The sequence below is a fragment of the Rhineura floridana genome, chromosome 9 (genome assembly GCF_030035675.1).
Source record: "Rhineura floridana isolate rRhiFlo1 chromosome 9, rRhiFlo1.hap2, whole genome shotgun sequence".
NCBI lineage: Eukaryota > Metazoa > Chordata > Lepidosauria > Squamata > Rhineuridae > Rhineura > Rhineura floridana.
Genome location: NC_084488.1, coordinates 122,752,984 through 122,765,290, shown reverse-complemented (window position 1 = coordinate 122,765,290; position 12,307 = coordinate 122,752,984). Strand labels below are relative to the sequence as shown.

Sequence of the window (12,307 nt, the reverse complement as noted above, 5' to 3'; positions counted from 1 at the left end):
GATGAAGCAAGAAAGGAGACGGCTTGAGTGCAAATGGAGGCGAACTCCCGACGGCTGTAATCATGCACTTGTGAAGCTCTCTACCAAACTCTATGTGAAGGCAGTGAGAGCAGCAAAGAAGCAATACTTTGCTGTCTCTATTCAGTCATCCCTTAACCGCCCAGTGGAACTTTATAAAGTTGTCCGGGGACTTTTACACTCTGGTCCCCAGGACGCAATAACACCATCAATTGCCCGCTGTAATGAGTTTGCGCGACACTTTCGTGATAAGATCATGAACATCCGCCGGGACCTTGACTCCATTATTGTAGCAGTTGATCCTAATGAGGTGTCCAGAGCACAGTCTTGTCCTGTTTTATTGGATGAGTTTCAGTTGGTACAGCTCGAGGATGTGGACAAGGTGCTTGGACAGGTGCGGGCGACCACTTCTGCTCTGGATCCTTGCCCCTCATGGCTAATAAAAGCTAGCAGGAATGGAACAGCCAGCTGGGCCAAGGAGGTGATTAATGCCTCTTTACGAGAGGGAGTGGTCCCACCCTGCCTGAAACAGGCGGTGGTGAGACCGCTCCTAAAAAAATCCTCCTTGGACCCTGATAATTTGGACAACTATAGGCCAGTAGCAAATGTCCCATTCCTGGGCAAGGTTCTAGAGCATGTGGTCGCTCGCCAACTCCAGGCTCTCTTGGATGAAACTGATTATCTAGACCCATTTCAATCGGGCTTTCGGCCGGGGTTTGGTACAGAAACGGCCTTGGTCGCCCTGTATGATGACCTCTGTCGGGAGAAAGACAGAGGGAGTGTAACTCTGTTGGTTCTCCTTGATCTCTCAGCGGCGTTTGATACCATCGACCATGGTATCCTTCTGGAGCGACTTACGGATTTAGGAGTGGGAGGCACTGCTTGGCGGTGGCTCTGCTCCTATCTCGGGAATCGTCTCCAGAAGGTGATGCTGGGGGAACATTACTCGAGTCCCTGGGTACTCCAATATGGGGTCCCGCAGGGTTCAGTTCTGTCCCCCATGCTTTTTAATATCTATATGAAGCCGCTGGGTGAGGTCATCAGGAGTTTTGGAGTGCGTTGTCATCAGTATGCTGATACGCAGCTCTACTACTCCTTTTCATCTTCGTCAGGTGAGGCTGTTGATGTACTAGACCACTGCCTGGCCGCGATAATGGGCTGGATGAGAGCTAATAAACTGAAACTCAATCCTAACAAGACTGAGATGCTGTTGGTGGGAGGACCCTCTGCCCAGATGGTTGACGTTCGACCTGTCCTAGATGGGGTTACACTCCCCCTAAAGGAACAGGTACGTAGTTTGGGGGTCTTATTAGATCCGCTCCTGTCACTTGAGGCTCAGGTAGCCTCGGTGGCACGGAATGCATTCTACCAGCTCCAGCTGGTAGCCCAACTACGACCCTATCTGAGCAAGGAGCATCTTGCCTCAGTTATCCATGCTATGGTAACCTCTAGATTGGACTACTGTAATGCACTCTACGTGGGGCTACCTATGAAGACGGTTCGGAAACTTCAGCTAGTGCAAAATGCTGCGGCCAGAGTTCTCACTGGGACAAAGAAATTTGACCATATAACACCTGTCCTGGCGCAGCTGCACTGGCTACCGATATGTTTCCGGGCCAGATTCAAAGTGTTGGTTCTTACCTATAAAGCCCTAAACGGCATTGGACCGCAATACCTGATGGAGCGCCTCTCTCGCTATGTACCTACCCGTTCACTACGCTCGACGTCGAAGGCCCTTCTCCGGGTCCCAACCCATAAAGAGGCCCGGAGATCAACAACTAGATCTAGGGCCTTCTCGGTGGTGGCCCCCGAACTATGGAATGCCCTCCCAGATGAGATACGCCTGGCGCCTTCTCTGTTATCTTTTCGGCGCCAGGTAAAAACTTACCTTTTCGCCCAGGCTTTTTAAATTTTGTAAATTTTTAAATGTTTTAATTTAACATTCTAAACTTAATATGATCTTAATTTATAAATCTCAATGGCAATTTTATTAATGTTTTATAATTGTACTATATATATATATTTTTTTCCACACTTGCTCATATTTTAATTGTGATTTTATTTGTTGTACACCGCCCTGAGAGCTTTCTGCTATAGGGCGGTCTAGAAATGTAATTAAATAAATAAATAAAATAAAATACCCATTAATGACAACTGTAATTTATCCCATTTTAACAAATCTTTCTTAATCTCTGTCCATAATTTTTCATAATTATTATGAAACAACTTTGAATTTTTATTTGTCATAATAATACCTAAATATTTCACCTTTTCTTCTATTTTAAAATCTGACCTCCATTAACTCTTGTTGATCCCTTAAAGATAAATTCTTCACCAACATCTTTGTTTTTTGGTCTTAAATCCTGCCAATGGTCCAAATTCTTTTAATTTATCCATCAGTACTTTAATTCCTTCCAAGGGATTTTCTAATACAATTATCAAGTCGTCAGCGAATGCTCTCAGTTTATATTCCTCTTTTTTTATCTTTATTCCCGAAATCCTTTTGTCTTGCCTTATGTCTCTAAGCAGCACTTCTAGAACCAAAATAAATAAAAGAGGGGACAGTGGACATCCCTGTCTTGTACCCTTTTGTATTTCACATGAGTCCGTTAAATCCCCATTGACAATTATCTGTGCCTTCTGTGATGTATAAATCGATCTGATCCATTTTATAAAATTACCTCCAAAATCCATTTGCTCTAGAACCTTAAACATAAATTTCCAATTCAAATTATCAAATGCTTTCTCAGCATCCAAGAAAATCAAAGCTGCTTGTATGTCATTTCGTTGTTCTAGATATTCCAACACATTCAAAACATTCCTGACGATATCACGTAGTTGTCTTTTAGGTAAAAACCCCGCTTGATCTTCCTGAATAAATTGTTGCAATATTATTTTCATTCTTTCTGCCAAAATCATTGTAAAAATTTTGTAATCATTATTCAATAAAGATATTGGCCAATAATTTTTTGTTTTAGTTAGGTCCTGCTCCTCTTTCGGTATTAATGTTATATTAGCATTTTTCCAACTATCCGGTATCTTTCCCTCTTGCAAAATTGAATTCATTGTACATTGTAAAGGTAACAAGAGTTCCTCCTCCAAACATTTATAGTACGCTGCCGATAGTCCATCCGGTCCTGGTGCCTTTCCTAGTTTAATTTTACTTATTGCATCAGATATTTCTCTTAACGTAATAGGACCATTAATAGCTTGTCTCTGGAAATCTGTGATTTTAGGCAAATTCTGCTTAGATATATACTCTTCTATTTTTTCAGAAGGAATTTCCTGACATTTGTACAACATTGAATAATATTGATGAAAAGCTTTTTGGATTTTTACATTGTCTGTCAACATCTCTTCTCCTTCTTGTATCTTTAAAATGAGTTTTTTTGTCGTTCTTTTCTTAATTTATATGCCAACCATTTCCCCAGTTTATTTGCAAATTCAAAAGTCCTTTGTTTAGCAAAATTTAATTTCCTTTCAATTTCTCTGTCAACATTGACACTTGTTTCTGTAACATTTTAATGTGATTTATAATGAAAACTTTAGTTGGATTCTTTTTCAATTCTTCCTCTTTCTGTTTTATTTCTTCCAAGATTAATTGCATTTTCTGTTGTTTCTTCTTTTTTAGTTCAGAGTTACATTTAATAAAATATCCCCTCATAAATGCTTTTGTATCCCAAACAATATTTTCATCTGTTCCTTTGTATAAATTGTGTTCAAAAAACTCTTTTAATTTCTTCTTACATTCTTGCACTACTTTATCATTCTGTAATAAAGATTCATTTAGTCTCCATCTAAATCCAAGATATTTTTTTTTAAAAGTCAGTATCACAGGGTTATGATCCGAAAAAGTTTTTGGTAATACATCCATCTTGGAAATGTCTTTCACTAAATTTTTAGACATCCAAATCATATCAATCCTCGAAAATGTTTTATGTCTTTCTGAAAAGTAAGTAAATTCCTTTGCATTGTCATTTATATATCTCCGAGCATCCACCAATTCTAAATTTTCCATCAATTCAAAGCAGATCTTCGGCAGTTTGCCCTGTGTCTCTTTAATATTTTTCTCAGAAAGTCTATCCATTTTTGGTGAAATTACCCCATTCCAATCACCCATGACACACCAATGATCATATGCAAACTCTGATAATTTTTCCATGAGTCCTGTATAAAACCTTGTTTTATCTTCATTAGGGGCATAAATGCCCACTATCAAAATTTTTGTACCCTGTATGGTGATTTCAACTCCCACAAATCTGCCACTATCATCCAATAATATCAATTTAGGAGACAACTGTGAGTTAATATAAAGAACAACACCATTTGTTTTTTTAGATCCTGCCGAAATAAATTCTTCACCCAAATTTTTACAGATCAAATATTTAGAATCTTTCTTCTTAATATGAGTTTCTTGTAAACAAATTATATCCAATTTTAATTTTTTCAAATAATGAAATACTTTCTTTCTCTTCTGCGATGTATTAGCTCCATTTATATTCCAAGTTAGAAATTTGTAATCCATTTTTAGGCATGTATTTTAAAAAAGTCTGTACCTGTTGCTCCCTTTAATTCATCATCATCCTTTTCTTCCTCTACCTGGAAACAGATTATCTTGACCCACTCCAATCTGGTTTCAGGCCTGGCCATGGGACTGAGACGGCCTTGGTCGCCTTGGTGGATGACCTTCGTAGGGAACTAGACAGGGAGAGTGTGTCCCTGTTAATTCTTCTAGATCTCTCAGCGGCCTTCGATACTATTGACCATAGTATCCTCCTGGACCGCCTAACCAGGATGGGGCTAGGGGGCACTGTCTTGTGTTGGCTCCGCTCTTTCCTGGAGGGTCGGACCCAGAAGGTAATATCTGGAGACTCTTGCTCAGCCCCTTGGCCCCTGACTTGTGGGGTGCCACAGGGCTCTGTCCTTTCTCCTCTGTTATTCAATATCTATATGAAGCCGCTGGGTGAGGTCATCCGGAGGTTTGGAGTTCAATACCATCAATATGCAGATGACACCCAGCTTTATTTCTCTTTTCCTCCTGATGCCAAGGAAGCCGTCCAACCCTTGAACCAGTGCCTGTCCGCAGTGATGGATTGGATGAAGGAGAACAAGTTGAAATTAAATCCAGACAAGACAGAAATGCTCTACGTCAGTCGTGGGACAAATCTGGAAATAGGGAATCTACCTGTATTGGACGGGGTTACACTCCCCCTAAAGACGCAGGTTCGCAGTTTGGGGGTGCTTCTGGACTCGGCCTTGAACCTGGAAGCCCAGGTCTCTGCAGTGTCCAGGAGCACTTTTGCCCAGCTAAGACTGGTTCGACAACTGCGCCCGTTTCTAGAGACGTCCAATCTGACGAGGGTAACGCATGCCCTAGTTACATCCCAGCTTGATTACTGCAACGCACTCTACGTGGGGCTGCCATTGAAGACAGTTCGGAAACTTAAACTGGTTCAACGAGCAGCAGTGAGAATGCTGACCGGGGCCGGCCTTCGAGCACATACTACCCCCCTGTTACAGCAACTCCACTGGCTGCCGCCGTGTTTCCGGACTCAATTCAAAGTGCTGGTGTTAACCTTTAAAGCCCTACACGGCTTGGGCCCTGCCTATTTGTCTGACCGGTTGTCTTGTTATGAACCCTCCCGTGCATTGAGGTCCTCTGAGGATATGCTTCTTGTGATTCCTTCAGCCTCACAAGCTCATTTATCAAGAACTAGAGATAGGGCGTTCTCTGTCATCGCTCCCAGACTCTGGAATGCTTTACCAGTAGAGGTACGGTTGGCCCCTTCGCTTTTGGCATTCCGCCGCCAGATTAAGACACTCCTTTTCCGGACGGCGTTTAAACTAAACGCAGAATAGGAATTTTAACAAATTACGATAGTAGCATAAATTTTTTGTATGTTTTTTAACTTGTTGATTGTATGTATCAGGTGTATTGTATAGTTTTTATTCTATTTCTGCTGTCCGCCGCTCTGAGTTTCTGGTTAAAATAGAGCGGGCTAGAAATATTTTAAAATAAATAAATAAATAAATAAATAAATAAATTTCTCTCTCCTCGTTCTCAGCAAATGCAGTCATCTTACGTTTTATCCCTATGTTGAAAAAAAATCTTAAGAACATAAGAGCCTGCTGGATCAGAACAAAGAGCCAGTGTGGTATAGTGGTTAGACTGTTGCGCTGGGAGACCAGGGTTGAAATCCCTGCTCGGGCATGAAGCTCACTGGGTAACCTTGGGCCAGTCACTGTCTCTCAGCCTAACCTACCTCACAGGGTTGTTGTGAGGATAAAGGCTAATTCTGTTTTAATGCTGATGTTTATATGTTTATATGTTCTTAATGATATGTACTTACTTTTATCTGGAAGCCGCCTTGAGTTCCAGTTTGGAAAAAGGGCAGGGTATAAATAAAGATGATGATGATGATGATGATAATGATAATGATAATAATAATAATAATAAAGTCAGGAGTGGGAGAACCATGTTCATATGCCACCTTGAGCTCCTTGGAGAAAAAGTAGGACATAAATGTAGCAATAATAATAATCTAATCCAACATCCTGTTTTCACAGCGGCCATCAGATGCCCGCGGGCAACCAGCACACAGGACTGGAGTGCAACTGGTATTCAGAGGCATACTGCCTGATAGCAGAGGGAGAACATAGCCATTGTGGCTAGCGGCCATTGACAGCCTTTTCCTGCATGAGTTTGTCTTACCTTCTGTAAAGCCATCCAAGTTGGTTGCCATCAGTGGCTCTTGTAGGAGCAGATCCCGGAATTTCACTATGCTCTGTGTGAAGATGTGCTTCCTTTTGTCTGTTCTGAATCCTCCAACATTTCAGCTTCATGGGATGTCTTCTTCATTAGGGATCCTAGAGAGCCCTCATGATCTTCTCCCTCCCTCCCTCCCTTCCGTGCAGATACAATGATTTGTCTTCCCATGAGCCTGCGCTACCAAAAGCCATCCGAGAGTACCATCAGAACCTAATGAAGCTGTTTGAGAAGCTGGATAGCATCCTGCCTCAGACGTGCCTTGCCATTTGGAACACGGCACTGCCGATAAGAGAAAAAGCCGCTGCAAAAGGCCTCTACTGGGATGAGGTAGGAAAGGGCTATTGGTTTGCTGGGGTGAATTGTGGTCTAGCTCTCATTAAGGCGGTCAACCTATGTGGCCTGTCCTGCTTCGAAGTGCAGATGGTGACATGCCTGCTCTATAACGAAATATTTCTTGACGCATAACTGTCAGCCTTTACACCATTGTCGGGAAAGGCCATGGTCTTCTGCAGAGGTGATGTCCTGTGAAGTATCTAAATATCCTCGTTCACTCACGCCCCCATTGGCACTGGGCCCAACCTGGTTGCGGCGTGTTCAGGACCCCCATTTTAAGGATTGCTACTAATATGTGAACATAGTAATATAGTTAACGTATTAATCCTATAATAGGATTTTCTTCATTTAGTACTGCTTCTTCCTGAGAGAGTGTAGCTGTCTCAGGCTTCCGTAGCTCTGTTACACGTTGATTTGATAGCACTCTTCAAGTACTTGAAAGGTCGTCACACAGAGGAGGGCCAGGATCTTTTCTCGATCACGCCAGAGTGCAGGACACACAATAACGGGCTCAAATTACAAGAAGCCAGATTTCGACTGAACATCACAAAAAGCTTCTTAACTGTTAAAGCGGTACGACAATGGAACCAATGACCTCGGGAGGTGGCGGACTCTCGAACGCTGGAGCCCTTCAAGAGGCAGCTAGACAGCCACCTGTTGGGTATGCTTGAATTTGGATTCCTGCACCGAGCAAGGGGTTGGACTGGATGGCCTTATAGGCCCCTTCCAACCCTATGATTCTATGATTTATGAAGAGAGGGTAATGTCTAGTTGGGTTTGGGTCATTAACAAACCGATTCAATTGAGATGACACTAAGGCTGGTGTTCCTGGTTCTGAATTCAATTCCACAAGGACACACCAGTTAATTTCCAAGTCCAAACACCAGACTCCTTCAAATGAAATATGGGGAGTGCCTGATGTCTGTACGATGTTTCTGAATTCTTGTGCTTTAACAGGACAAATTCTGGGAGGGATTGGGGTTTTGCTAGTTTTCTCTTTGCTGACACTGGAGTCTGCTGTCTTTTTCTTGCCATCTGTTTGATATAGTGGGGAGGAGAGCCTGGCTGGGAGTCCAGAGTCTGTGAGTTCAAATCCCCGCTTGTGTCTCCTGGGTGTCAATTCCTGGCCCTGCTCCTGTGCCTTTAAGTACTGCCCAACATTCAGAAAATTAAGCAAATGAAGTTTCCCCTGTCACATTAGCTCCCGCATTCAGAAAAAACTGACAGCTGGTATAGCACAGTGGGGAGGAAAGCCTGGCTGGGAGTCCAGAGTCTGTGAGTTCAAATCCCCGCTCGTGTCTCCTGGGTGTCAAGGGCCAGCTAAAGATCACCCCCACAGGGAGTGGCTCAGGGGTTACATGCCCTGCCACCTGTGCAGCCGTGGGCAAGCTGCATAGTCCCAAGGAGCCCAGTTGTCCCCGAGCTGGCAGTTGTGGACAAGGAAGGGGCTGGCTTGTGCAGCTGTGGCAAGCTGATCAAGCCCTCGCCAGCTGGGGAGGACTACCCTTGGAGGGAGGCAATGGGAAACCCTTCTGAATACCGCTTACCATGAAAACCCTATTCAGAGGGTATCCATAAGTCGGGATCGACATGCAGGCAGTCCTTTTCCAGTAGGTTTACTGCCAGTTGTTCTGTGTTTATGTTGCTTTGCACATTTTAGAGCCAGCCTGCTTCTGCCTGTTGCAGCACACATCTTTGCAATTGTCCACTTTCCTTTGGCCAACTCCCTCGCATTGCATAATGCGAGGACCGCTACTCGCATCCGGATCGCATCTTTTCTATGGCCCATTCATATGTATGCTCGTAATCTGTAAATGTGGTTGCCAACTTGGCATGATCAAAAGAAAGACCCCGGGCAGCTTTGTTAGAACTTGGAAAATAAACTGCCTTCATAAGTACACTTAAGATGGTCTAACTCAGGTAAAGAAGCTATCAATCTTTGTCTCCCAGCCACCTACATTCAATGAAAATTATTGCATGGGCGTTCTGTAAATCTTTTGCACAAGTCATGGAAGGTACATGGGCAAGCATTCTGGGAATTAAACAGGATTCCCATTCATAAGACCTCCTGCACATAACAGCAGAATATTGATCCTACAAAAGCCATTTTTTTCTCGAAGCCCAGAGTGGTAACACCTAGATTATGATCTCCCTGTATGTGTTAGGAAATATTTTATTTCTAGGCCCCAAGAGTTGTTCAGAAACGCTAAATTGTAGCCAGAACTATTGCCGCAATGAATGATGGATCTAAGAGAGGGTGGGGGACATAACACTCTAAGTTTTGTTTCTTCTCTCTCATGAGAGATCACACCCAGAGGCGCCTCTCAGGCTGTAACATCTTGGAAAGGAGATAAAATGTATCCCTTCTGGATTGTTGTTATTTCTCTTGCCTTGTTTCACTTTTCACATCCTGTGCCTTATAGCAAACTCAGCACAATGGAAGAAGTGTTCCCAAAATACTTTGCTTTGAATTGTATCCATAGTTTTTACGTCATAATGCTGAGTGGATAACTGTTACAAACATACTAGCCTATCTTTATCTCTTTTACTGGTGTCAATCTAATTCTTTCCTCGCCTTCCTAAGTTCTTATCTCAAATTAAGTTTTCTTTGATTGACAAGTGTATGAATTCTTTATCACTGCCTCGCTTTTTAAGAATTATGAGAAATGTAACAAGGATAAGAAGATGCGCTTGCTTTATCTCTGTAATACTGTATTCCCTGTCTGTTATGATTTTAGTAACATTATATCTTGTTTTGCTTATGAAACCTATATAAATGATGCTTCAATTAATAAACGGTGCTCTCTTCCCTGTCAGACTGCTTTCTGCGCAGTTTAGAGACCCCTCTTGATCAAGTAGTATTGTGTGTCTACTTTCTGTTTATGTTTGGTATCTGGCTGGACCACTGAGACAGGTAAATTACATTGCCAAGCCTACACTTCTGTCCAGGGCGGAGGGGTGCGTTAGCTCGCCCCTTCAGTAAAGGGGGGGCGCTTAGATTTGGACCCAACATATGTAACCCAGGGAGTAGCCCATTCTGCAGCTCTGAAAACTAAGGGCCTCTCTGTCTGTCTGGATAGATAAGCATTTGTTATTTGAGTTTGGGTGTCAGGCCCTAAATGACAGGTTTGCTCCTCCCACCTGCCCCTTCACGCCTGTCATAAAGTCAGTGCGAAGCAGACTTTCCAACCCTTCTGCAAAGCCGGCTGAAGGTGCAGGTTGGACTCTCCTAGTGGCAGTTTTGGGGCCCTGTGACCCAAATGGGGAAAGCAGTAACCGACTGTCAGCTTCCCTGCTCTACTGAGGAATTTAACTGTAGATTTTCAGTCTTTTTCTGCAAAGACTCTAGGCTTTTGTCCCTTTTACCAGTTCTCATTTGATAGTTTGTACCGGCTTTCCCTTCCTGCTCAATTGGAGTTCTCAAAGTTATGGGCTTGCTTCCCTGGATCAACTGACTCCCCTCAGACCTACGTAATTTCAAGACTTCTTGGGTAGGAGGATAGAAAACAGATACATATTCCACTCCTTGGTCTAGGACTTATCCTAGAGCATTTTCCTGTAACAGTGTGCCAGCTTTTGCCACCAAACACATTTATTCTGGTCAGAGTCTTTGATGCAAGCAAGATAAGGCTTGGGAGCATCATAATCTTGACTGATTCTCTCCCGCATTCCCGCAAGAGCATAATTAAATATTTCCCTGTTTTTTTAATTGAAGGTGGGGTCTGATGTAACATACTGTTAACACACATGCCTATTGGGAACCTGAATGTGTGAACCTGCAACCCCTGTGTCCTTTTAAACATGCCTCTTTGAGAAGAGGGGGATCTTTTGCTAGGGATAAACCAGGCACTTTGCCCTGAAAGGTGCCTACGTGGTGTGTGTATAACCCAAGAAATGCAGGTCCAGCCAGGCTGAAGCAAAGCTTTATTTTATTAAAAGGAAAGAAAAGAATAGAGAGATAAAATTACTGGGTGTGTGGCAGCATTAATTAGAAATATCCTAACCCATTCATAACTCTAAACTGAAGATATAAAAGGTCCCTGTAATGGGAAATTTATATATATCCATATATATATATTAGGAAGTATAGTTTAAGAACTGAAAGAAATAAAGGAAATTATAAAGAGCAACAGGCTTGTATATGATTAACTGCTATATTGTTCAAATGTGGTAGGTGTGTAGCAAATGCTTCTATAGTAACAGGGTATGCTTGGCAAACCAGGAACAACGGTACAATGGTATGCTTGGTAGCAAGTGGCCTGAAGAACATCAGTCAAGAGGACAGTGGAACAATGGTGTAGGACTATGTGTGCCGACAATGGAAATGTATCTGTACTCAATTTTTTCTATTACTATTATTATTAGAATTATTAGAATTAGAATAGATTTTTTTAATTTACTATTATTATGAGAATTACCTAATATGATCTGATTGGTTTAGAAATACTGCAGAAAGGCTTAACCTTTATGTAATGCTCTAAGGAAGTTGTACAATTGGTGAAATAGTGTCACTGCTGTGCTCAGAAGTGTATAAAAGGCCAGGCAGACAGTGCCACATTGCAGTCCTCGCCAGTTGCTCTGGAGAGGCTGTCCTTGTGTGCGCTCGTATAGAATACAGTAGGGCCCCGCTCATACAGCGAGTTACGTTCCGGACCCCCGCTGTAAAACGAAAACCACTGTAAAGCGAATCCCATTGACTTACATTGACCAAAGTGGCGCCCGGCGGCAAAAAAAACACCATAAAAGCGGAACAAGCGCTGTAAAGCGGGGCCTTTCTACAATTCACAACCGCTGTATTAGCGGAACGCTGTAAAGCGAAGTGCTGTAAAGCAGGGCCCTACTGTAAAGGCCTACTTTTGTCTAAAGCCTATATTTTCTAATTCCTTAAGGACCCCCATCCAAGAACCCAAAATTCCCGTCACCTGTTGCTATAAGAAATGACAGATAGCAGAGATTACCTACCCTAAGTCCAAGGAGTGGGCCGTGGAATACACCTGAAGTGATGTAAAGGAGCTCTGGCCAAAAGCAGGAAGGAATCTCTTTGCCTTAAGACTCAAGACTTCCTTCCCAGTCTGTGGCCTGCAGTCCTGTGCTGCGTTCCTTGACAGCGTAGTTATAGATGTTGGAGCTCAGGTCGCCATCTTAGGTCTCCAACCCTGCTCTTAAATATACTTTATGGGGGAGAGG

The 12,307-nt window shown here is 42.8% G+C and overlaps 1 protein-coding gene across 13 annotated transcripts in view; it reads left to right on the top strand.

The window, feature by feature from the left end:
* Positions 1-12,307, top strand: part of LOC133363901 (uncharacterized) — an 82,650-nt gene that overhangs the window by 53,283 nt on the left and 17,060 nt on the right. For all 13 annotated transcript variants that reach the window (XM_061583603.1, XM_061583602.1, XM_061583596.1 and 10 more), the window contains one exon: positions 6,934-7,114. In XM_061583603.1, coding sequence (XP_061439587.1) covers positions 6,934-7,114 — 181 coding nt within the window. The remainder of the gene's footprint in view (positions 1-6,933; positions 7,115-12,307) is intronic.